This window comes from Myotis lucifugus, unplaced genomic scaffold, assembly GCF_000147115.1.
Source record: "Myotis lucifugus unplaced genomic scaffold, Myoluc2.0 scaffold_1, whole genome shotgun sequence".
NCBI classification, from domain to species: Eukaryota; Metazoa; Chordata; class Mammalia; order Chiroptera; family Vespertilionidae; genus Myotis; species Myotis lucifugus.
In genome coordinates this window covers 34158123-34185257 of record NW_005871049.1, presented here as the reverse complement: position 1 = coordinate 34185257, position 27135 = coordinate 34158123, and the positions used below count along the sequence as shown (strand labels likewise).

Here is a 27135-nt window from a genome sequence, read left to right as displayed (position 1 = left end):
GCTTCCTAAAGGCTCACACCATCCCTCAGCCACTCAGCTGGCGGTCTCTGCAGCAACTTTAAAATAATGTGCACAAACTCTGGGGCAAAAACGGAGTGTGGCTTTAGAGAACACCTCCATCTCGGCCATCCTGCCGATGCTCCTCTTCATTCAGGGTTCTGCCAAGCCAATGCAGTATGCGGCATGAGGGCGGGTCTCCATTGTGAGATACTAGAGAGATATAGGAGAGAACTCCACAGTTAAGAGAGATCACGCAGGGATGACTGTATGTCCCTTTGGTGAGGACATCAGTGGCATCAGGGACCTCGGGCCAAGGAGATAGTGAGCACTGGAGTGAGTGCTCTGTGAGCACAATGGAAAGCCCACTGCAGTGAGCCCTGGAGAAGGGACACGAAAGCCTGCCTGTGAGGAATCCATGGAGACAACATTCTCCAGCACTCGGTCCATAATCCCAGCCGACTCCCAGGACAAGTTGGGAAAGTTTGAGGGCGCTAAAATTCTAGCACACCAAAGAAATGGTGTTTTCGCTATTATTTATTGTGATATTTGCTATTATTTATTGTGATATTTTACCCCAGAGTTCTAATAGCTCTTAGAGCATCCAAGGTACCCTATGAAGCAGGTGGAACAGGCATTGGTATTATTTATTTTATACATAAGGAGACTGAGACTACATTAGGTTATATGAATGACTCAAAGCCACAGTGACAGAGGCGAGATTTAAAATTAAACCTTTGACTCCAAGGTTCTTTCCCTTAAACCACTGTTTTACTAAGAATTATTCAAAAATATGGGCTTAAAGAAAACAGGAACGTCCTACTCTGGAGCCCATGCACCAGGTGCAGGACCCCGTGGCGCTCCCAGCCCTGGACTGAGATGGGTTCACCTGCTCCTGCCAGGGTGCTAGGCTGCCGGTCCTGGAGCGGACAGGATGTGAAAACTCTGAGCCCAGTCGCAAGTGATGACAACCTGTACATGCACTTGGTGGATGGCATCATGTTAAACCAAGTCATGTTGGAAATAGACCCCAGGCCTAATCAGCACTTCCACCAGCACGTGAACAACGATGTGAACCTCCGCATTGAGAACTTGACCATCTTGGTCAGACACATTGAGAACTTCTACCAGGAAGTTCTCCAGCAGCGGATCATAATGAGCTTGCCAGATGTTTTGGTGATTGGCAAACACCGCTGTCTGGTGAGTGAAAGCGCCCACCCCCTCGGCGGGCTTGGCCAGTGCCAGTGGCTCTGGGCAGCTGTTGGACACAGAGCTCTGGCTGCCAGCTTGGAGCCAGCACAGTGAAAACACGTGATCATTCCAGACACAGTATGCAGGAAATGAAGAAGACGCTGGTGCTGGTGCTGGGCTGTGCTGTCCAGTGCGATAGGAAAGGGGTTTTATTGACAAAATCCACCAGCTGGACATTGAGACCCAGGCTGGGACCCTGGCCCATATCCGGGAGGTGACTCCCGACCAAGAGAGCTTGTTTGACCTGCAGTGGTTGGAGGTCCCAGACATGGCCCTGGAGAAGGTGGAGTCCCTCTCAAGCAACATGACCTTTCACCTCAGGAGGCTAGTAATTGAGTGAGACAATTGCAGGGAGCTGGTCGTGACCCTGACCCAGGAGTGGAACACCAGCAGCCACCCCAGCGAGGACACGTAGCACCTGGCCGTGGAGCTGGCGGACACCAAGGCCACACTGTGCGGCGTCAGGCAGGAGCTGGAGGAAAAGACGAAGCACCTGGCGGACACCAGGCATGAGGTGGTCCAGCTGGTGCTGGAGCTGCAGGAGGCCCAGCACAATAACATGGAGCTGGTGGCCAGCACCCAGTCTGCTCATGCCGCCCGCCCTGAGCTGGACTCCCTGAGGGAGAAGGCGAGCCGCGTGGAGAGGCTGGAGATGGAGGCGATGGGCCTCAGACAGAAGCAAAAAGACGTAGTAGACTTATCTGCAGCCCGCATGAAGGAGCTGGTTGAAGACAATTATACTTCAATGGACACCAAGGGCCTTCTCCAGGAGCAGCTGACTGTCGCTTGGTCCCGGGTAGATAAGCTGTATGAGCTTGAGGAGGAGAACGTGCAGCTGAAATCAAAGCTGTACTGCCTACAATTGGCCCCGGACACAGACCAAAAACACCTTGAGGAGCTGCGGGAAGAGAACTTGGCCCTCAAGGCTGCACAGGGGCAGAGTGTGGAGGATTCCAATCACCTGCGCTGGGAGCTGGAGCAGCTGTCGGAGGCCTCCAGCTGCTTCCTGAAGCTGGACCAGGAGAAGCAGAGCTTCCCGGGCACCATCCAGGGGCTGCGGGACGCCTCCCTGGCCCTGCAGGAGAGCAGCCTCCAGAGCCGGGAGGTGGAGGAGGAGAACCAGCAGCTCAGCAAGCAGGTACCCTTGGGTGGTGTCCGGAACATACGGGCATATAAGTGGCCAGGTGGAGCGCCCAGGCGTCGGTGAGCATGCGCAGCTAGGGGACAGACAGAGTCCAGTGCAGCCACGGTTATGGTAGGGGGACAGGAGGCCTCCTGGAGAGGCGTCAGGAGGCAGCAGGAGGAGTCCCTGCAGCAGTGAGACCGCACACGACGGACCTGGGTGTGCCTCGCTGCCTTCATCTGCGAAATGGGGTTAACGATGCACCCACCTAGTAGGTGTGGTGAGGATGGTGTGAGTTAGTGCAGGCAAAGGGTCCAGCCCGTGCTAAGTGCCTCATGAAAGGAGAGCAGCGCCCTGTTAGAAAGCACCGGGTGGGGCCGAAATGCAGGCCCTGGTCACACAGTGGCAGGTCGCACTCGCAGCGTCCTGCACCCCGAGCTCCGCAGCAGGTCCAGTTCCACGCGGGGCGGGGCAGGTACCGGGAGAATCTCACCTCAAGGCCTTGGCACCGCCCATCCGGGTCCCTTCCCTTCGCTGAGCAAGGTGGGCTCCAGCCACTGCCAGTCGCTCAAGGACTCCGGTCCGGACGCCTGGCCGTGTCATCTGCGGAGGAGGAGGTCCCCGGTGGGTCGCCTTGGGCCTGGCACGAGGGCGCTGTCTGCAGAGAAATGTCGCCGCCGGCGCTGAGGCCATTGAGGGGAGCGCGATGGGCCACCGTGTTCCTGGTCGCCGGGCACAGGGACCCGTGGTTCAGGGCCACCTTCAAACGCGGCCGCTGTGTCGGCCCCACGTCCCTCGGTCCAGCGAGGCCTCCGTGCTCCTCAGGTCAGTCCAGCCCGGACGGAGCGCCCTCCTCCGAGCTTGAGGACTCGGTCAGCGCACGTTGACGCAGGCGGGAGCGCACGTTGACGCAGGCGGGAGCGCACGTTGACGCAGGCGGGAGCGCACGTTGACGCAGGCGGGAGCGCACGTTGACGCAGGCAGGAGCGCACGTTGACGCAGGCGGGAGCGCACGTTGACGCAGGCAGGAGCGAGCGTGACTGCCGTTTACGTCGCGATGCCTGGTTGCGCGAGGAGCGAGCGTGACTGACGTTTACGTTGCGACGCCTGGTTGCGCGAGGACGTGGGCTTCGGAGAGTGCGCAGAGGGAGCGTCAGGACGACCCCTCGGCCTCACACGGGAGGGGCGGCGCCGAGCGAGGGCGGTGGCGAACGCGGATCTGCCCGCTGATGGGGCGACCTGGACACTACAGTGGCGGCGGGGCTCCTTTTCCCGCCTTCCCGCCAGGCGGGGCCAGTGATAACAGTGAAAATCCCAGAAGGGAGGATGGCAAACCAAAGCGGTTTGCATTTGTGAATCTCCAACATGGAGTATCTGTTCCGTATGCAACGAATCTACTTAATGCAATAAAACTTCTTGGAAGGCCCAGCGAAATCCAGTTCCACCAGGAAGTAGCCATGCCTCCCAGGATGCGAGTCAGTCATAGTCCAGCGTCATGTGGGAAATTCAAGCCCGGCCTCTCCATCTCCTCACAGACACGAAAGGGCGGTGGATAACATGGCTCCATCACCACAGGTAATGGAGAGATCTCCCTCTTCTCCAGAAAACGTTCAGAAACAAGCAGTGATGGACAACGTTCCGAGACAGATGTCAGATGGCGGGAAATGTGGTCAATCAGGATTTCCCCATCAGTTCAGCCACATAATCACAGTTATCACTAGACTCCAAGCTCCCAATGGCGTCAAGAGACACCGTCATCGCTGCGTCAACCAGGCAGAGCTCTCCTCCCTGCCCAGGAGCAGACACGGTAGCCGTGAGCAGCACCCAGAGGACACGGAGATGGTCGCTTCCGTGAGGACAGGAACCACCTGGCTGGAGCCGTGACCACGACAACAGAAGGGGCAGCAGGAGAGCTGGGAAGGCGCTTCATCTCGAAACAAGCAAGTGTCCAAAGGACAGTGTTTTTAGAGGGTCATCCTGGGCCCTTCGGGCTGAGTTGGTCTGGGAATGTTTTGTTAAAACTGTACAGAGCAGTTTTATAAGTTGCCACATTTCTTTATAAAACTCTTTAAACATATAGCTATAGTCTAATACAGAACTGAGAAGACTTGTGATGACAGCTTTTACATGGATAGCCAGCCTTTCACCTCAGGGTTTCATGAAGAGGAGAGGGTTTTATGCAAAGGAAAGTTCCACAATTCCTAATCGTTTTAGAAACTGAGGAAGGCACGTGTTCTATGTATTGGTTGTATCATAAAGCAAATATTTTAATGCTCTATTATCTGCTGTATTACAAGAACCTGCTTAATAGTGAATCACATTTTGTGTATATGATAGAAAACATTCAGGTTGGTAGTCTAAAATACAGTAGTGCCAAAACCGGTTTGGCTCAGTGGATAGAGCGTCGGCCTGCGGACTGAAAGGTCCCAGGTTCGATTCCGGTCAAGGGCATGTACCTGGGTTGCGGGCACATCCCCAGTAGGAGGTGTGCAGGAGGCAACTGATCGATGTTTCTCTCTTATCGATGTTTCTAACTCTCTATCTCTCTCCCTTCCTCTCTGTAAAAAATCAATAAAGTATATTTAAAAAAAAAAAAAAATAAAATACAGTAGTATTTTGTTAACAAATGAGAAAATGTCATTTCATTGATTCGTTTTACTAACATTTGAGAAAGATTATTGGTGAAGTTTGGGATTAATCATATTGTTTAACTTCATAGATAACATAAGTGTAAGTTCTGTGACATGCTCTTTGAGTTTTGCCCTAATTGGTTACCAAGTGTAAATCTTCACTTCCTATTTCATTCTAAAATATTAGAATTTTCTCATTAAGTCATGTTTGACTGAATAACTGAAGTCACTCAGGAAGGTAAGTATCTCTAAATGTATTTTTTTTAATTAAAAATTCAGTGTTAGTATAAATTCTCCTTTTCAGGAAGAACAAAAATGCAAATGCAGAGTCAGATAAAATGATTTACTGAAAGTATGCTTGTTTGGGAAAAGGTTCACAAAGCCTTTAAGTGCTGCCTCTATTACTCAAACTTTAAAAGTTTACAATTTTTAAAGTGCCCAGGGTATGTGTGCAAGGACACATTTTATTATAGGGATTATGCATGTTGTCTTTCTGTTTGAACATTTGAAAGAGTTAAGTCTTATGCATTTTCTAATTTTAAAAATTTTAAATCTTGTTAAAACTTTTATGTATCAAGATGTTTCCTTTTAATTGTAGAACTAGTTTATAAAGGATATATTTGGGTCCTTTTTAATAACTATAGCATTTTGTATTGTTACTTTTTAATATATTGAAAACATAAAACAAACAAAAATAAAACAGAAAACATCGGTGGGTCCCGGAGAGAAAAAAAAAAAGAAAAAAAAAAAGAAAACAGGAACATGAATTCCTTGTTTTCACTCCATACCCAGGGAATACATGGCTACTAACCGAAATGACCGCACACAGCTCTGTGGATTTCTGCCTGATTTTAAGGGTCAAGCATACGAAATACCTTGGGGCGAACTAACAATATTGACCTATGTCATTGGGTTGCTGTCTTCAGTATTCTTTTTTTGAAAAGGCAAATATACTCAGACAGATATGTCCACTTAATGATCTAAAATGTCAAACCACAATTTAGAAAAAGATTCTGGCAGGGAATCCTAGGACTGGACATATGTTGTGGTACATTTCTTCAAAACTCTCTGGGAAAGGAAAAGGAACATTTCACAGTGTGGGCCATATGTTTATAGCTATATTGGACTCTCATTTCAAACGAGCTTGCATACCAGAGTCTAATTTTACAGAAGTACCAGCTTATCAAACACCAATAAATTTCAGCTGGAACAACAACCACTAGCAGGATTAAGGATCAGGCTTGGGAGCCCTGGCCTGGATATAACAGAATGAACCAGGACAGGATTGCATCTGCTGCTTAGTTATTAATTTGTGCTGCACCTTATTCCACAAAGGACTCCAGGAAGCTTACAGAGACACACAGAATGCAATAATATTATGAAAAGTAAAAGTAGCAGGGGGAAAATTTGCATAAAGAGACCGAGAAACAAAAGGAGGAACCAAGAATGAGACATTAAAAAAGTATACCAACCAAAGGACTTGTATGCATGCATATGAGCATAACCAAAGGACACAGAAACAGGCGGGGGTAGGCAGTTGGGGAGAGGTCAATGGGGGAAAAAGGAAACTTATGTAATACTTTAAACAATAAAAAAAAATGCATACCAGAGGGAGGGGTGGGGTCAAGGACTCTGGTGTGCATAATTCTGGGGCACCATTCACAAAGAATGCACTATGAATGGCATCACCCTGAGTTGGGCAATATGGTGGCGAGGCTGCCACCTGCCTCTATATTTATTATGGGTAGGCCACAGTTTGGCTTGAATTTTCTCGCAGGGAAATCTGGTCAGGACTGTTTAAAAAACCAGTTGTTCAGAGGGAGTACAATATTCTCGGCGTGAAGACCAGATGGGACTTTTTTCTAAGGGGCTACCTTATGGCAAATGCAGTAATGAGTTTCAGTGAGCTGTGTTTCATGGAGGCTGTCAATGGAGACCCATGGCATTATACCAAAACATAAAAGTCAGTAAAAACAGTTGTGCAGAGACCAAGTTGGGAATTTAAGTTCAACACAGAGTTGAAAATCACACTTTGCAAACATTCCTTAAAATGTTTATTGAGTCATCTCCTATTCCATGCTTCCTCACTCAGTGAAAGATGATAAGTCTTCGCAATGTACTCTAATTACTATAAGGAAATCATATTGACCATATGGAGGACTTGTATTTCCAAAAGCAAATTCTGACTTTTGAAGAAAAGGTATGAACTTTCAGTGGTAGCTGGTAACTTTAGGTTGGAGTTAGTAAATCATTTCCCAGCAGAGAAATATTAGATATCGAAAGAGCTACCAATATAATAAGCTGTATAAAATATTTACTTATGCTTAACACTGATTGATACTAATGCTTCCACAGCAAAATGAAGAGATGCACTGGATCATTTTTTGAAGGCTCTCTCAACTGTAAAACTCTGAATATAGATGCGGAAAAGAGGACAAATCTATAATGGTTAGCATTTATTCACAGAACAGGCAATTTCTGGGGCTAATAAGAATGCATTAACTATGTTTAGTAATTTATCTTCTTAAAGGTATTAGGAAACCAGGGTGTTCATTTAGTATGTAACATAATTGATAGACATGCAATGTTTAATAAATATTGTGGAGGAGTAAATTTGGTGATAGCATTTCAAGAAATCATTAAAGTAGTCTGCCTCTTTTCCTGCATTGACTAAATTATCTTTACTTCTCTCTCTCTTACATCTTTGCTTCATTACTAGTTTTCCAGAAAATCAAATCCTCTTGAGTCACAAAAGTGAGTTGGAGTTAGTTATCAAAAGGCTTACAGCCCCCAAATGGGATGGAATTATAAGATAAAAACTGAAAGAGTATGTTAATCCTGACCCTGAAGAAGGCAGATGCCAGGAAATCTCAAACCATGATTTTGGAAAACAATTAGTTCACTAAAATCTGGCAAGGAAACACAAGACTGAACACACGTGAGCACTGTAAGTGAGGTTTCCTACAGTCAATGGTCGAGACAGTATATGTTATCAATTTGTTACCTTTTCTCCACAGAGTCCCTGGGTTTCTAATACGTCCACAGGCCATATGCAAGGGAGACTATCATTGTAAAGAAGAGAAAGAGAAAAGGACAAGGACAAAACAAATCCGTGTGAGGTGAAGCTGATAGACCAGTGTAGACCAGGGATATGGCGGACAATGGATGAGAGACTCCAGAGTCAAAAAAATACTGCCAAGTAAAGGAAACAGTTTTTAATCCTTTGAGCTAGCAATCCCACTAGTAGTTTCTCCTACTGAAATAATCAACGGTGGGCACCAAGAGGGAGCCACCGGCTTGCTCATCCCAGCACTGAATTTAATAGTGAGGAACCGGAAACAACCCAAATATCCCAAAATAAAGAACTGGTGACATCAATGGTGGTTATCCAGGCACTGGAATATTTATGTTAACAAAAAAAAAAGAAAAAAATCCTATTAGGGAAGTTGGGTGATTTTTATGTTTTTAAAAATGGTCTGTTAAACATAAACACTTTCTTTTGCAAAACACTTTAAAATAAAAAAGCTACTCAAGTCTGCTACCAGAGAGCAGAATATTACTTGGCAGCTTCATAAGCAGCCCAAACCCCTGATTCTTCTTTTTTCATTGAAACAATCACAGCCAGGCCTTCCCTGGAACCAGAGTGCCACCTTACTAACGAATGAGACCAAACTCTGGCATTCATCTGCCCATGACTTTGCTGGAAGGCATCTATTCTAAGGAGCGAGGGCACAGTTTCAAAAATCATTACAATTTATACCCATTCTCATTTTGATTCAATAGTAGGATATTGGACGGCTTTGCAAATTATACTGAAGGTGCCTCTACATTTCACTCCTGCCAGTTTCCCCCTCCTGATACCAGCTTGTTATTAGCTAATTATATAACCCTTCCAGGTAGCCGCCGCCGTGTCATACTGATGGAGCGGGAGCCTACACAGAACAGCGCTGCCAAGAGCGCCACTGCTCCGAGAGCTGGCGCAGCGAGCAGCGAAGATAAATGTGCTCAAGTAGGAGAGGAAAACACAAACAAAGATGTAAGAGCTCCGCGGGAGGAAATCTTTTATGAGGGCCAGTTGCCAACTTTCAGGAGTTTATGAATCCAAATAGAAAAGCCAGCTCTTCTGAGTTCCAGTATAATGTTTCCAATATTATTACTAAGTGTGTTTAATTATCACCATTTGAGAAATAAAGTACTGCATGGGGTGGAAAAATTACACCTCTTGAAAATCTACCAAAAGCTGTAAAAATCCTAGGTATTCTGAAGAAGTTTTTTAACATTTTAGACATTCTGTAGCAATCAAGCTATGTTCAGTTACGTTTTTCGAGAGAAAAAGAGTTTAAATTCCTTGAAATAACTATAAATGGACATCACTTCGCCGTAATCTCAGAACTATATAGATGTAATGCGTGTAGCTGACTTCGGTCCCTCTGCTCTCTGAGCGCCCCTGACCCGCCATCAGGCCACGTGCTGACAGCTGGCTGATGGCGGGGTCTGACTCCAGATTAGTGTCACTGCCACGACCTCCGTGGAGATCTTTTACACTAAAGGCTTCCATGAAAGCAAGGAAGCTGATTCCACCGCTTCCTCATTACCTGATGCATTAGAATGCAGAACACTTAAAATCCCATTCACAAAACACTGTCACCAAGAGAAAAAAAAAAGCACTTAAAAAAAAAAATCAAGCTGCTAAACTCAAGACCTCAGGAGCAATTTAACTGAATCCCCTGGCTACCTCTAGTCTAGTTTCCTGAAGCTAAGGTCAGTCTGTCAAATCTTGACTCTGGAGAGCACAGATAACTATAAGGGTTACTGTTATAGTTTACAGGAAAAAAGAGTTTGTCTATAGTTACCTCCATATTATTCCCACTTTAGTTTTAAAGATCTCTCCATGAAATTATCCACATCCTTACACATTGCCAGTAACAGTAGCTCTGGGCCGCTGCAGAATTGTTAAAAGCGTGGCTATACTTCAAAGTACATTTTATTAGCATTTTATATTTCCAGGCTCTAGAAATATGCACACATTTGTATTATCTTGCTCTTTTCTTCATAGGACTTTTGTAAACAACTTCCTCATAATCAGGTGGGGGATAAATATCTGCAGTTTTACTGATCCCAAGAGTATGTGAAAACCCCCAGCATGATGCCTACAACTTTTGATCCTCAAACACCATTCATTTCTTTTCCTGTGTTATTCCAATTGGACTTCCTGGTCAGGGTCTTTTAGACTTTGCTGTATGTTTTTTTGAGACCATACAGTAAGAAACAGGTGTAAAAGAATTTAAATCACTTCTCTCTTTTTAAAAAATATATATATTTATTGATTTCAAAGAGGAAGGGAGAGGGAGAGAGAGAGAGAGAGAAATATCAATGGTGAGAGAGAATCATTAATCAGCTGCCTCCTGCATGCCCTCTACGGGGGATCGAGCCCGTAACCTGGGCATCTACCCTTGGCCAGAATCGAACCTGGGACCCTTCAGTTCGCAAGCCGACGCTCTATCCACTGAGCCAAACCAGCTAGGGCTAAATCACTTCTCTTGAGAAGAAAAGGCGATACAATCTGAATGAGTAAGTGTTTAGCAAGTAACTATTGATGTAGTGCATATATTCTGTTTAAGAAAAAAGTCTAGGCTAGTCACCACAGAATTAAACAGGTCTAATACTAGTACAGCATCTAACCCTTTAGGTAAGGTGATGCACTTGAGGTCTGAGAGTATGATGCTATCACATTACGAGGGATCTGTACCTTTGCATTCAGATTAGGTCTGCTAATCAACAGAGACTATGTCAGCACTACATCTAGTAAATATTCGCACAGAGCAGTCACCTCCTGGGTTGCACTGGTCATGCCACTGACCGCACAGCTTCTGTGGAGCATATCTTGGCTGGATTCCAGCATGTTCCCAAGCCCATTTTAGCAGCAAGACCTCGTAGAGGAGGTGAGGGGTGCGGGGGGAAGGAGAAAGGAATGATGAATTATGGGGATACACTGAATAATAACTAGGCCAGTTTATTTCTGCTCTTTAAATGGAAGAAGTTACTACTCTACGCTTCTGGGTCTTGACATTTCTACAAGCCATTATCATATTTTTCTTTTTGGCATAAATTAACAGGTAAAATATATTTGGCCTATTAGAATTACCATTTTAAGTGTTACTGCAATCTGCCTTTACTGTAATGGGTATTGGACGGCATTCAGTATATATTAACTATATATTGAATATTTCTGTGATTCATCTGTACTCTGTATTCAAATATAAAAAATGCAGTGAATTATTATTCATGGATTCTGTATTTGTCTACTCCCTAAAATGTATTTGTAACCCCAAAATCAATTCTTGGGGCACTGCTGCAGTCATCTGAGAACATGCACAGGGCGGTGGAAAATGTGAACTACAATTTGAGATGCCTGCATGCAGGTATAAGACCATGCCTCTGCCTTCTTGATTCCAAACTGATACTGCAAATGGTGTCCTTTTCACAGTCTATTATTCAGTGCCACGGTTTGCTCATTTTTGTGCTTTTCGTTGGTGGTTTCGCTGGCTCCGAAACACAGTGCTGAAGTGCTGTCTCGTGTTCTAACCCTGAGAAGGCTGTGCTGTGCCTTATGGAGAAAATGTGTGTTCGGCAGGTTTCCTGCAGGTCTGAGTTCTAGTACTGCTGACCAAGAGGTCAATGTTATGATTTAACAGTGTATGTTAAATAAGGCGTTTAAACGGAAGCACACAAAACACAACATTATGTATTGACCAAAATAGGACCAGAGATTCTCAGGAACCTAACCCTGAATTCCCTCCTAGGAGCAATGCTTCTGTTTTCCTGATCCAGTGCTCATGATGACTTTATAGAACGCAACTACTTCAATATCAAGAACTGACTGCGTATCAGAATGCACGTGCATTTTGACATCACATTTCACCAATAAGAAAGGACAGTTATATAAAAAGTCAGCTATAAAGCGAAGTGTGCTAGGTGGATGCATTTTTTGGACGGCCCACTATAAAGCGAAGTGTGCTAGGTGGATGCATTTCTATTCTATGGGCAAGTGCTCCTGGTTGCCAACGTAACTTGCAAGATGTAAGAGACAGAGACAATCACATTCTCTCAACTAAAACAATTGCTATGCCAGAAAATAGAACTTAAATCAGTAAGGTTACAAAAAGTCAGGGTAAGCCGGGAACATTCTATAACATATTCAGGGATGCCTTGTATGAAATGTGTCCTGAAAACTACAGGAAACTGCCAACAAAAATAAAATAAAACAGAGAGAGACAGAGAGACAGCTTGACTACTGAGCAGTGGTAGTAACCAAGTGCCAGCCACAGAGAAATGAGCCTGACAAACCTCCCCTTTAAAAGGCAATGTGGTCTCTTGCTTGGATGTCAGTCTAGGCTTCAAAGATTCTTATAAGAAATAAAGGGTAAAATTGGAAAAGAGATTTTTATGTTTGCAGAAATAAACATGCAGAACATGTTTATTATTAGGAAGTGTTTATTTACATATTAAACCCTACAGCCCCGATGTATCTTAATTTTTCCTTTATTCCTCTTACTGATGCAATTCATAGACTCAGTCACCCAGTACCTTCAAGCAGGTACTTCTTTATCGTATGGTGACATCAAGGCCACCTTTGTGTTTTCTCACTGTCTTTAGGACTTCCCCTCCTCTTATGTAGTAGGGTGACAGGATGAGACAATAATGAGGGGAATACACTGTAAAGATGAGGCTGAATACGACACACCTAGCATGAAGAGAGCTACTGAGGAGGGAGTTTCTGGAGGGTTCTCTGTGCCACGCCAGGGACGAGGATGGGTTCCAACCACCGTGACCTCCAGCCAGTGGGGCTCATGTTTCCCCCTGTGTTTGGTGAATATTTGCCTTTATAATACTCTTTATCACATTTACTATCCACAATAACTGCATGAGGCAAACATTATTACCCACATTTGCCAGAAGCTCTCTACATGCTAGTACCATTCTTCTCTTTTCAACTGTGTGGGATCCCAAGGTATACCTCCGGTGCACTCATGAACTCAGTACCCACAGGTGCCAGGCAGTGCCCCCCCTTTTCCTCTAGCTCAGGCTCCCTGAGGTGCTATCCTGCTGCAAAGGGGCCTGTGATGCTGGCCCCACTGCTGTGCCCACTCCAAGGCAAGGCCACTGCCAAGGGTGCTTGCCAGTCTGTGCCATTGCCATGGTTTCCTGTTGCTGTAGAACCCACTGGACGGTGATCTGCACATACTCTCAAGTGTGGAGAACTGTCCTCCCAGAGCTCTGTACACATTTTAGTAAACAGCTCCTCATAGCATCTCCTTAGCATCCAAGTGAGATTTTCCAAAGCTGGCCTGGAACACATGTAAGTGACAGGCATGGTGCAGTGGTAAAAGCTCCCATTCCCTCCACATCTGCCCTGGGACCACACCTTGGGGCCTTTCTGCTCTCTTCTCAGGATGGCACCTTTCAACTTAGATTTAAAGAGTGGCCCTTGCTACAGATAGTTGGAATGTTAAGTGGACACATTTAAAGAGAGAGTCGCTTTGGGACTGATTGACATATTCTGTGCTCCTAAATAAAATTTCTACTACTATAAAAATGTTTCATAAATGTATATGGCAAATATTACATTTAAAATGACTGCTCTGGCCCTAGCCAGTTTTGCTCAGTGGATAGAGCGTTGGCCTGTGGACCGAAGGGTCCTGGGTTTGATTCCGGTTGCAGGATCCTCCCTGGCACGGGCCCTGGCCGGGGCATGTGCAGGAGGCAACCAATCGAGGTGTTTCTCTCACATCGGTATTTCTCTGTCTTTCCCTCTCCCACTCTCTCTAAAAATCAATGGAAAAATATACTCAGATGAGAATTAAAAAACAACAACAACAAAAAGACTGCTCTGGTACACAGATATTCCTGATCTTTTATCTGGTTTGGTGAAAGGCCCTAGACCAGTGATGGCGAACCTTTTGAGCTCGGCGTGTCAGCATTTTGAAAAACCCTAACTTAACTCTGGTGCCATGTCACATATAGAAATATTTTGATATTTGCAACCATAGTAAAACAAAGATTTATATTTTTGATATTTATTTTATATATTTAAATGCCATTTAACAAAGAAAAATCAACCAAAAAAATGAGTTCGCGTGTCACCTCTGACACGCGTGTCATAGGTTCGCCATCACTGCCCTAGAAGGTGTGGATTCCTTCCTGTCCGTCATATAATCCTGGACAGTCACTACTCTTTGGACTTGAGGTTCCCTATCTGTAGAAAAAAGGAACAGCACCAAGTGACCACTCTGGCCCCCTTTAGTTCTAAACTTCTATGAGTTTATGAAACATTTAATACACTATGAGCAAGGTTTGAAGTGTCTAAGCCATTCCCATTAAAAACTGCCATGCAACTCCAAGAGTGTCATCTTAGGCCCTCGGCTCCCATCCATTCTGATTGGCCCTTTATCTGGGCCATTGGAGGGGTGAGATGAAAGCAAAGAACTGGACTCAGAGGGCAGCAGTGGAAGAGACAGAAACTAGGAATGGGAGTGTGGGAGGAATTCAAGGCAATTCTAGAGTGCGTGGGAGAGGGAGTGGGAGAAGAAAGTGGAGCGTGAGAGGGGGCCTACACCATCCCACTACTCTAAACCGTGCCTGCACCACCTCACTACTCTACACAGCTGGCACTGCTTGCTGCTGCCCAGGTGCCAGAGTGCCAACCACGGCAGAGCCTTGAAGAGCTTTTAGAACACAGAACACATTTTTATGTTCTAAAAACCATGAGCATATGTATATAAATATTCATCAAACAGCAGCTGCCCCTGGAAAGGAAGAAGGGAGTCTCTGACTTCTTGGGTGACGTTGCCAAACCTGCTTCCCAGCAGCTGGCACACATAAAGGTTAACAGGAGGAGACGCGCTCAGCGCAGGGCTACCTCCTGGAGATGCTAGCAGGGTTGAACTTGGCAATGTGAAACGGCTGATTGTCTTCTCGCTAGATCATCCTGGTTCCCTTCCTGCTTCTGAGAAACCAAAGAAGGCTGAGGCTGGTATCCTGGCAGCCAGTCTGATGCTCTGTCTGCCAGGTCGGGCACAGGGTGCAGGAGCTGGAGACCAAGAGCAAGTTTTGCCAAACTGCATGCGGCTAAAGAGCCGGAATCACAGCAGGGCTCGCCTCTGCACGGACACCGCACGGCTAAGGCAGTAGACGTCCTAGCTATTGTTACTTTCCAAGAAGAGCTGTCAGACCTGGCCCAGGCCCAGGGACGGCCAGGCCTCTCAGCCCTTCCAGGAAGCAGGAAGAGGCAAAACCCAAGCGGAAAGCAGTCCGAGGAGCTGGAGGGATAACAGCTGCACGCCAGCTGCTGGTGGGCCGGGCGTTCTATTCAGCGTTTGTATCTAGAGGAACAGCGTGGAAGACCCAGGTGGGGGACTGGGAGGTAGAGACATACAAAAAATGAATTTTAAGATGGCAGAGACCTTGGAAGACATCTAGGCTAGTGTTTTCCAAACTGGGCTGAGAAGCCAGGAGGTGCAAAGAACCCAAGCACAGAGTTTGCCTAGGAAGTCGTTTGAGCAAAGGATTCCGGGTTTAAAACAAGTGAAAAACACTGACAGCCCCCTCTTTTCTTCCCCGTGATGCTACAAATCCCACCTCTGGTAGTCATGTTGTGTTATAAGTAACACCCCCCCCCCCATCACCCTGATTGAGCTCTTAGAGCAGTGATTCTTAATCTGGGGTGCCTGCCGCACAGGGTGACTGACAGGTGGCAAAGTCTGGAGACGTTTTGGTTGTCACAGCCAGAGACGGGGAGTGTGTGTGTATGTGTCAGTGGTATCTAGTGGGTAGATCCCAGAGATGCTGCTAACCACCCTAAAATGTGCAGGACCGTCTTCATGACAAAGAATGTCAACAACGCTGAGACTAAGTCATCCTGCCTCAGAGGCAGGAAACCCTCCTGCAATAAGGAGACATAAAGCTTCCCTGGTCCCTCTTTCTAACCTTTTCTCTTTTAAAAAGTTAAGGTACTGTAGTGTACTTAACGCACCCCCTGGCCATTAGTAGAGCATCACTAAGAAGGTGATGTGGGGTAGGAGCCCCGTTTGAAACTCAGTAACACCGTCTTCTAGTCCTATGAACTTCAGGTTATCTACTTCTCTGAGCCTCAGTTCCACCCTCTAGAACACCGTGGAAAAAATATGCTGTTTCAGTATGGTTATAAGGATTGGAGATAGTGTATTCAAGAACCTGGCACACTGCCAGACACATAGTAGGTGCTCAGAAAATGGACAATGATGCTGTTGACCTCCACTGTCATTTACTGAGGACTCCTCTGTCTTAAGGGACCCGAGCACCATCACAGTGACAGAGCGAATTATGTGGAAGTAGAAGACATAGTTTACCCCTCATTTAAAGCGAGTGAGAAATATTTCTCCAAACCACATAAACAAATGTAAAAAAAATGCCCTAGGGCTGGAACCTGCCTTTCTGGGTGGTTCTATGTCAATGGGGGTATGTCCTAGCACACCTGCCTTAATTCCAGCCCTCTCCCCAGCCCCAGTGCCTGCAGGGAAGGCAGCACCACGATGACAGAATATAGGTCAAGGACCAGCCAGACCTTAATCTAGGTTGTTTCATTACCTGCTTAGAGATAGACTCTCCTTTGATTTAAATAAGAATATCTGATGCTACTTTCCGAATATGTCGTTCACACAGAACACACACACACACACACACACACACACACACACACACTCCCTGGCTTTTAGGAGAGAGTTTCTCCTCCACTCTCTCATCCTGAGAAGCAGCCGGTGTGAACACTCCCCCTAGGACGGCCGCGCCAGCAGGCCTGCCGCTGAGCATGTTTGAGCTCTGGAGGGAGCTCCTGCCTCACAAAGGATGAAAGCAGCAGCTGGTTGTTCACTTCTTCACTGAAGACTTTACAACTCTTTCCTTTAAAGTGACGGTTGTGTATCTCCAGGGGCTTAAGAACGTGCCGTTTAAATTCTCAAAGCTTCCTCCACAGCCCTTTCTCCTGGCACTGATTTGCTCACTGGGACTTGCTATTCTGGAGAATATTGGGTATTTTTCTTGTGATTAAAATGGCAGTGTTCCTTCTAAAATAAGTTACTAAGTTATCAAAAGTGTGATTTTCCTCCTACACATGAACTACAAGATTCAGTGAAGAGGAAAGAGAAACTACGGGCCATTTCCCAGTGAAACACTACAAGATATTACTGAATTAAGTGATATTTTTATATAATTTAAACTCGTGCAGTTAGTTTGGCCTTTTTACTTTTTTAGTTTGTTCACCTTATGTCATAGGAATGATGAAAGGGTAATTCTGTTTGTAAATATATAATTCTGTTTGTAATATATACCAAGTGCATTTTTTACATAAAATGAACAAAGATAATTAACTTATAAGTGCATTCAAGAAGTTGTACCACAAATTATTCATATTACTACTTCCACAATCCTTGAGTAAGAAAAACAACTGGGCCCGGCTGGCGTGGCTCAGTGATTGAGCATCGACCTATGAACAGGAAGTCACGGTTCGATTCCCGGTCAGGGCACATGCCCGGGTTGCAGGCTTGATCCCCAGTCGGGGGCATGCAGGAGGCAGCTAATCAATGATTCTCTCTCATCATTGATGTTTCTATCTCTCCCTCTTCTTTCCTCTCTGAAACCAATAAAAATGTATTTTTAAAAACGAAAGACAGCCGAAACCGGTTTGGCAGCTCTCTCCAAGGACTTGCCTTTCCCAGGAGGGAGCTGTCAAAAGTGCCCCATAGAGGGAGCTGTGGGGGTTGCGGGCACATCCCCAGTAGAAGATGTGCAGGAGGCAGCTGATCAATGTTTCTCTCTCATCGATGTTTCTAACTCTCTATCTCTCTCCCTTCCTCTCTGTTAAAAAATCAATAAAATATATTTAAAAAAAAAACCAAAAAAAAACAAGGGCTGAGGCTGTGATTCTTCACAGCCTATCACGGCAGTAGTGAGGCCTGGCTCTACGTGGGTCAGTCTCTCCTGGATGAGTGGCCAATGTGAGTTCTCACCGACTGCCCATCTTTCAGAATGGTTGCTGTGCTTCTAGAATACATGGGAAGGCTGGGGTTCTTCTTTTTCTTAAATGTTGGTTTATGCTTGGCTTCGCAACTAACCAGCTAATCAGTTTCATATAACTTACTCAGCTCAAATGTGGAAAACACCTTATGACTTTGCAGTCACACTATGCCCAATGCGCAGCAGTTTGGCTTTGACTACCCTTTAGGTACAAGACAGACACTTCTGCTATCAGGCCATAGAGTTTTTTTGTTTGGGGTAAACCTTCTCTTTTGTTAAATCATGCTTTTTTAAAAAAAAAGAAAGAAAGAAAACTATAGGATTTAAAGGAAAAACAGGGATAGGGATAGCACCAGACCATTCAAAACTGAGGGAACTTTGGGGCCAGAGACCTCAGGACAATCAATCAACACAGTTAAAATCGCCACAGACATTTGCGGTTTGCATCACAAACCTTTAAACCCAGGGATTTGTGTTTTCCTTTCTGTAGGTCCTTGGAGACATTCGCTCCTAATACAGAGTAACTTTACCAAAATTAAGAGTATGATCCAGAGAGAGCCTTTCTCATCAATCAATTTCCTCTCCGCAACTCGGCTGCACTGGCAGCTCCCCAGGCAGCTCAGCATAATGGCAAGTGTAGTGTATCTTGAAGACACTAGACGCCTCCCATTTCACACCCTAAAGAGAAATACTTCTGCAGAATTGCCAGCGTTGTTCGCTGTTCCTAATGAAGGTCACTTTCACTGTGAGCAACCTCGCCCCTGATCACTTCCACATTCCTGATCACCCTGACATGCGGGAAGAAATCTAGAAACACCAGGACTTTCACACTGAATTGACACCGTTTCCCTATTTACTAAACACACGCCGAGCCAATGTGCACCAAGGAAACACACATCAGAGTCGCAGGCTGTGTCCAAGGGCCCTCCTGCATCTCTAGTCTGAGCCGAGTTACCCAAGAGGGTCGTGCCAACCTCCTGAGGGAGGGCCTGTGTTCTGACGGTGTGTGGCATGTCTGGGTCTACTGGCCGGGGCTCTCCCTTTGGTGAGGAATTAATAACCTTATAGTAGAGGACAATGACTAAGCATCTTGAAATGACTATTAGCTCCAAAACGGAGATACCCCAGTCGGAGAGTGTATAAAAATCACCCCTTAGTCTCTGTGCCAGTGCTCCTGTTGGTGGGAAACTTAGCCTGGGGGAGGGGGCGGGGGAGTCAAGGTTTTCCTGAAATTGCCTGTCAATGGTGGGGAATTATATGGAATATCTAGTGGTGCCTCCATAAATATTTTTTCTAACTAGCCTCCAGGGAACTTATGCTAAATTTCTGGTTGGGGGGCAAAGGACTGCAAAAACAAACAAACAAACAAACAAACAACAACAAAACCTAGCAACCCAAGTTTACAATATTTTTTATCAGGCACACTTTATGCTTTCGGAGCACTGGTGGTGGAATTTGGGGGTAGGGAGGCTAAGGGGAGGGGACATGGAGCTAAGTCTCTTTTTAATAGAGCAACTTGGAAAATGAGCAGAGAGTGGGAAGGACCTATCACCCATATGAGGTCTCCACATTAGAAGAATGTTTTCGCCGAGAGAAGTGAGCCACCCTAAAATGCTAACAAGGAGAGGGGGGATTCAAGATTGCTGCTACTTTCTAATGGTGGCTTAGAGCAACAAATTACCCGTTTCCATTTTTTTGTAGGCTTACTCCATAAATGTGGTGCCCTTCTAAAACTGCTGTGGAAATTGGGGTGACTTAAGTTACCCCCGATCACTATAATAACTTCAATTTGGCTAAATACATCTCGTTGGCAGGCAGGACCTCAAACAAAAGTCAGCTCTGTCCTCATCATTGAGATAATCCCAAAGGGCAATGGCTGTATGTGTTTGTGTCTGTGTGTGTGTTAAGGAGAAAGAAGAAAACAGGCCTCAGAACAAATTTTTCTTTAAAGTTAATCTGGAAAACCTCAGAACGCACAAAAAGTAGCTTCTAAGAGTAAAATTTCTTAGGCCAGTTAGAAAATAATAATTTTTGGACATAAAGCAAGCAGCACGTCCATCCAGGGTCATCTAAACCAACTTCAAATGTGCTTCCTTCAGATTAGATCTAAGGCCACCACATAGCAGTTTGAGAGATGAGACATATTTTGGGCAATCTATGAGAGAAAAGGATTACCTGTTAATAATTGTGACCAGTGTAGTTTAGATGGGTCATATGGAACCACCATATAATCTGGTAATAGAAACTGGAACAAAGTACTGAAATATATATGCATATATGTGATTCGTGTGTGTGTGTGTGTGTGTGTGTGTGTGTGTATGCACGTGCGCACATGATGTATACATTATTCTGATGATTTGTTTTAATTACTTTGAGCAAGTCCTTAGAGTTTCAGTGAGCTCTAACTGAAACCCCTGGGTCGGAATATGTAGAAACTGAAATTAAACAAGAATCTATAGCATTTCAATTAAATCAATGTTTTGAAAATAGCATCTATTCTGTAATTACAGCACTACATTCTAAACAAAGGTATCAAAGAGAGCCTTTAACATGGGTTGAGGAGGAAAAAGCTCATGACCATAATTCACCTTAAATAAAATTAACATTTTGAAATCAGGTAAGAAGAAAATTATCTGGTGTATAAAGCATAAGTGTATTCTAAACTAAAATCTCTTTTTAAAACACCCCTCAATTTCCCACAAATGCAAGAAAGTTATTAATAACTAACATTTGCATAGCTCTTAGAATTTCTGAAGCACCTTAATGTCTATTATTTCACTTTGTAAATGCAACTAACATAACTTTCTACAAAATGGAAGTGCAATAGATATGTAGGTAGGAGGAAAGGTTAAATTTTAAAAACAGATGAATTTGTTCAACAAGTCAAAATATTTAATTCATTTTTTGAAACAAAATCGTTTGCATTATACACCTCTGATTGTCTTCTTGGGCTGAAAGAGGGCAAACCTAATTTCCATGAATTTGCATCAGCAGTAGCTCACAGTAAAGAAAATAAAATCCCAAATTTTATTAGAAGAAAAATCTACTACTAGTATATTCACAAACAGAACTTTCCACCTCTCTCCAGAAACAGGCTCCTTGACTGGCTCTGTGTGAATTCCTCTAAAGCCAGGGAACCAACTGATTGAGGCAACCAAGTTTTGGGCAGAGAAGCTTGTTCAATTCCATCCACCCTATTTCTGTCAGTGGCACCATTCTTTGTGTTAATAGGCTTCAAGGCTTTGGATTTAGCTTAATTCCTCTTTCCACTCGATCAGCTGCCAAGGCCTACTGATGCTAACTAACCCTGTTCTCTTACATTGAGTCTCCTTTTTCTGGTCTGTAACCTTTACTGAAGTTCCCACTGTAATGCTATTAAGCTTCTAACAGGTCTCCACCCCAATTCACTCTAGACACCTCTACCACTCTGATATCCCTAAATTTCCCTTTATAAATACTCAGTGGGTCTCCCCTGACTACCAAATTCTGTATAGGCTTTGTACATGGCATCGTGGTCTTCTAAACATGAACCTACTTATCAGCTTTGTTTCTCTACACACACTTCCTGATCCAAGTAATCGATACCACTTGCTTTCCTCCTAGTCAATGCCTATCTTCATGTCTTCAATATTTGTAACCTCTACTTGGGGGAACCCTACTCATCTTCCAGGGTCCGTCCCTAGTGTCCCCTCCATAAATCCTTTTCTCTTTAAAAAAATTTTTTTTAATTTATTTCAGAGAGAAAGGAAGAGGGAGATAGAAACATCAATCATGAGAGAGAAACACTGATCAGCTGCCTCCTGCACACCTCACATTGGGGATCAAGCCCGCAACCCAGGCATATGTCCTGAACGGGAATCAAACCGTGACCTTCTGGTTCATAGGTCAATGCTCAACCACTGAGCCACACTGGCCAGGCAATGACTCCTTTTTGGACTCCCCTGTAACTCCACGTGGCTTCCCATTCCTCTGAACCATGCCATGTTGCTCACACCTTTCCTATGGCTTTTATATTATGCTATCCTTTCCCCTCTCCAGGGGTAGATGGTGAACCCTTTGAAGGCAGGAACTATATTTTTCTCATTGTTTCATCCCCTGATGGGCTAGCACAGTACCTTGCTCATTGGACTTACTCAATATCTGTTGAACTGTGAAGAAAATCATATATTTTTTTTATAGAAAATAAGTGTGAAGGCAAGTGAAGTCATTTTTGGCTCAAGTTTTTAAAAAAGAAGGCCTCCAGTTCACTCAAAATACTGTTACTCACTCTTAACAAGTAATCAACAGCCAGTAAATTACTCAGCCAGAGAATGTAATTCAAAGCTGTAACATACATAACTATGAGTCATGCTGGCAGCTGGGCAGGTCTGTCCTGCTTGTAAGGAAAAGAACATTCATCTGAAAAGACTATGGAGCAGCCACAAAAACGAACAAGTTAACCACAGTGTCAGATGTCACAGCTGGACAAACTGCCCACAGCAGTGGTTTCCAAGCAGGGCAGGTGGCGCATTTATATGTCTGACAGAGGCAAGAGAACAAGGCTGATAAGGCCTACACTCTAAAGCTTCAGAAAGTCAGCAATGTCAAGCCAGTCTCGGATGGGCTCCTTGTAGCATGCTCTCCACAAGGGATGAGTATGAAGGAGGGTGTGTGTGAGAGATATGGATGTATGTTTTGTTTTTTAACATGCTGCATGTTGCCAGTAAAAGCAGGAAAGTGCTAATGCATATTAAATAATGTACAAAACTTCGGGGTGTTTTCTTTGTTGTTGCCTTTTTTTTTTCCAGAGAAAATTCTTGACTGTCCACATCCTCATTTATTAATAACTCCTTAGAAATTATTCATTACTCTACATTGAATTTTATGTGCTCAAAGAGGAATGAAGCCTATTTCATTTTTTAAAAAAGTCTGAGAAAGAATCAAGTTTAAAAAATAATCTGTATTCAGTTTTTTAAGTTTCTGGGGGTTACCATGTTTGAGTATTTTGAAGTATAAAAAAAAGGTTTCTCACTAGCAGAGAATTTTAAAGAGGGGTTTGCGAGCATCTGCTAAGATGGCGCTGGGTCCTTTTATTTGATTGGACACACATACGTAGAGGAATGACAAACAGAAATTTGCAATAATCCTATTTCTAGGAACTGCTCTGGTTGTGCAAGAAAAAAGAACATGGGGAACAATTGGCAAAACATGGGAGAAGGAGGGAAGGAAGGAAGGAAGGAAGGAAGGAAGGAAGGAAGGAAGGAAGGAAGGAAGGAAGGAAGGGAAGGAGAAAAAAGGGAGGAAAGAAGAAAAAAGGAGGGATGCACTGTGGAAAAGAAGGAAGGGAGCGAGGGAGGGAGAGACAAAGAAAGACAGAAAGGAAGGAAAGTGCAGGAGAGCAAGGAAGACTCGGAGAGCTGGAAGGGTTGCAACCGTTGTGTCTGAAATTATCAAAGGCGAGATGAAGGCTTTGCCATTGTGGAAGATGATGCAGATAAGGCAGTGTGTGACATTTATGTTTTGCAAAAAGCAACAGAGACATCAAAGTTAAATAGTAACTGAAAACATTCAAATGTGCCATATCAATATAAACAGCCAATAAGAGTTAAGTTTCTAATGCCATTTAAGTATAATGCCAATCTTTAGAGACAGGTATTGTTAGAGCTATTTTAAGGATTATGTAATTGAGGGTTAGAGAGGGTAAATAACTGGTCTAAGATCTCATATCTGTTAATGAAGCCAAGGTTTGAACCCTGGAAGATTTCATCCATCCATCCATCTATCCATCCATCCTCTCGACAGATATTAACCAACAGAGAACTATCAAGCTCCTAGTTGTCAGTTACTCAAAGTAGCTGGTGACTCAAAGTAGCTGGTGAAGAAAACAGACATATTCCTTGCTCTCAAGAGCTTATCTTCTAGTAAGAAAGGTAATCAATAAACTTGATGAATGCTATGAAAGAGATGGCCAGAGAGCAGTCATAGAAAATAAAGCAGGGCATTACCAAGTTGGACAGCATGGCTAGAGAGGTTCAACTGGGACCTAAAGGATGGGAAGGAGCCGGCCTCAAGAAGGGAAACTCATTCCCGGAGGAGGGAAGAGCTGACACAGCTGGGGCACCGTGGGCAAGGAGTATCGTAGCAGATGAGGTTGGCAAGGCAGGGAAGGGTCCCGGCATGGGGACTGCTGCTGGTTAGGAATGTGGGTTTTATTTCAGGTTCACTGGGAAGGCAAAGAATGGTTTTAGATAAGCTACATTAGTGGGCCCAAACACCACACTGCTTCTGTGTGAGCAAGGTAGGAGGCAAGGGTAGAAATGGAGAGACAGGAAGGAGGCTCTTGCAGGAGTCCGAGAGAGACGGGGGCCTGGACTTGGGTGGTGGCGGTGGAGATGAGAGAAGGGCACTCAGACATGATCTGGGACATAGTTTGGTGGCAGCAACGAGAGGTCTTGCAGACAGAATGGATGTGAGGGGTGAAGGAGAGGGAGGCAGGGAGGGTAACTCTAATCCTGGGCACTGCTCTGCCTTGTACGTCATTTGATTTTCTTAACATATTTCTTATATAGAAAAGTGAGCTAGATTTATACTGGTGTTTGAAAAGACTATCTTTTATAATAACTCATGTGCTAAAAATCTCAGCTTCTACACTGAGCTCCACCCTCTGACTGTACTGTAACACGCACGGAGGCACACTGCCACACCTTGAGGTGTGTGTTGGGAAGAGAAGGGGCCCTCACACCAAACCACCTTGGGTGGCAGCACGGCTGTACCATTCTGCTAGGCGAATACAAAGAAGGCACAACTCTAAGTCTCAGACTTTACAAACACAGGTAAGAACTCTCTTACAGTTTCATTTGTGCGAATGATATAAGATAACTTATAGTAAGTTCAGGCATGTCGTGGAAAGTCAATAAATGTTAGACCGTCCCCATCCTTTCCCTGTTACAGTGATGAGAAGGCCATCAGCAGGCTCTTGGAGAAGCTCTATAACAGAGTCGAGTGCTGTATTTTACTGGACGCACTCCAGAGGAGGGACTGCAGATCCTGTTATGGGTTCTAAAGGGTACGTGCAGGGCAGTTCTAGCTCTATAAGAACTATCTTCACTGTGCTGACTAGAAGGGTTGCCAAACAAAATATAGGACATCCAGTTAAATTTGGATTTAAGATAAATAATAAAAATTTTAACTATAAGTTGTCTCATATACTATTTGGGATATACTTATACTAAATGTTTTTCATTGCGATCTAAAATTCAGTTTTAACTGAGAGACCCCTATTTCCATTTGTGAAATCCGGCAACCCTATAACAAAGCAAATTTCTACTTTGATTAGGAATAAATTGACCCAAGGTTCTCCCTTTATAGTTCCTTAAGATGCTCTAACTCTTGTCCGTAGAAGAGGTTATGCCTCTCACCGTCATGGCTCTATGCTTCTACACCTTCTATTTTTTCATATATTTCATTCACCCCCCTCCCACTGTTCTAATAAACATTAATGTCCAAAGTCTACTGAGTAGCACTATGTTAGGTACAAAATTTTACTTTGTGGTCGTAAAGAATGCTGCTGTGTGTGCACGTGCCTGTGTTGTGTTAACCTTTTAAAATGAGGATTAGTTAATAATGCATCATCAGGAATACATTTTGTGAGTTTTCTAGTAGCTGTGAATTAAATATGCATCCACATTAATGGACACGATTTAGATCCTAGAGGAGTAGAACCAGTTATTGAATAAACTGAAAGAGAAAAGCTTTGAGTTCATTCAATAATTACCATCTATTGAAAGCTAAGACTTGGAAATCTTTTATTTTAAATTAAAATACATGAAAAGAATTTGAAAGTTTAGGCCATAATTTTATCGGTCTGCGTGCTCCCTTTGCATACTCATGAGTTTTGGTGTTGAGAGGAAAGAAATGAATGGACACATAAATATCTAGTTAATTGTATTAGTCTAGAGCAGTGTTACTATTGCTATTGTTCCACAACAAAATAAGGAGCTAGATCCAGAATGAAAAGCAGCACACCAACAAAATTTTGTCATGAGGTTGTCAGTTGAACTAAACACAGTACTTAGTAGTTGATTTACATCCTGGTGCCAGCTCATTTTCTCACTGTGGACTGGTAACAAAAATCTCACAGACTGATGCCAGTCTGAGGACCAGATTCTGAGCAAGGCTCATGGGGAAGATCCCAGAATTCTCTACGACATACCTTCCATATCCTAGCAGACATAAATGGAGAGATCTCTTCCTCTGGCCATTTTGCAGACCAAAGATCCTCTTATTTCCTTGAAATAAAGGCACAGATATTTTCTCCATTCTAAGCATCTAACTAAATATCTATCAAACAATAGCTGCCCCCGTTTTAGAAAGAAGAGGACGTGTGCTTACTCTTCTTGCCGTAGGTCATTGACGCTGCGGTCCAGGGAGATCATGTCACTTGCCACCATGTTAAATCCAAACTCTTTAATGCTGGCTTGAACTGCATGTTTGAGTTCTGGTCCCAAAACCAATGGCTTGGCATTCTCTCCAGGGCCACCAACCACTCCATGAGGCTCAGGTTCTTTGGGTTCAAAGTTACCGAGGATCCCGGGGCGTAGCACAGGATCCCGGTAGGTGAATGTCTGAGGCTTAAAAGTGAGATACTGCCTCTGCATTATGTCTCTCTGGTTCTCTCCTCCAGCATGGTGCTCTTGTTCATTTTTGGCCTTGTGTTTTCTTCTAATAGATTCTAAGTCCACTTCTACTCCTTCAACATGAGGCCAGGGTACCACAGGTTTGAATCTGTCATCCCCAGGAACTAGTCCATTGCCTCCTCGGTTAGGCATGGGGTTATTGACATCTCTGTCTTCCTATACAAAAGGGAGGGGGATATACAATGAGTACATGAAGGCAAACCACAGCAGAGTTCATGATACCAATTTTCATGTTTTAAAAATGGCGGAGGCAACAATAAAACGGTTTAAAGCATGAAACCGAAGCAGGCCAGTAATAAGGACTTCCCGTGAGAAGATACCTTTCGGGGAGTGAAGGGCATGCCAAGAGATAGACTATTTCCCTGCTTTACCATCTTCAAGGGAATGCATGATGGATGCATTGTTTACT

At 44.3% G+C, this 27135-nt stretch overlaps 1 protein-coding gene across 5 annotated transcripts in view; it reads right to left on the bottom strand.

Annotated features, from left to right (window-relative positions):
• Nucleotides 1–26901, bottom strand: part of GALNT7 (polypeptide N-acetylgalactosaminyltransferase 7) — a 69314-nt gene extending 42413 nt beyond the window's left edge. For 4 of the 5 annotated variants that reach the window (XR_002829791.1, XM_023755619.1, XM_023755627.1 and 1 more), the window contains exon 1: nucleotides 26422–26900. Coding sequence is in view for 4 of the 5 variants with exons in the window: in XM_023755619.1 (XP_023611387.1) it covers nucleotides 26422–26858 (437 nt within the window). In the remaining variant the exon portion in view is untranslated. Of the gene's footprint in view, nucleotides 1–26421 lie in introns of all 5 variants that reach the window. The other variant, XM_023755629.1, reaches the window with a different exon arrangement.
• Between the last annotated feature and the right edge of the window lie 234 nt (nucleotides 26902–27135).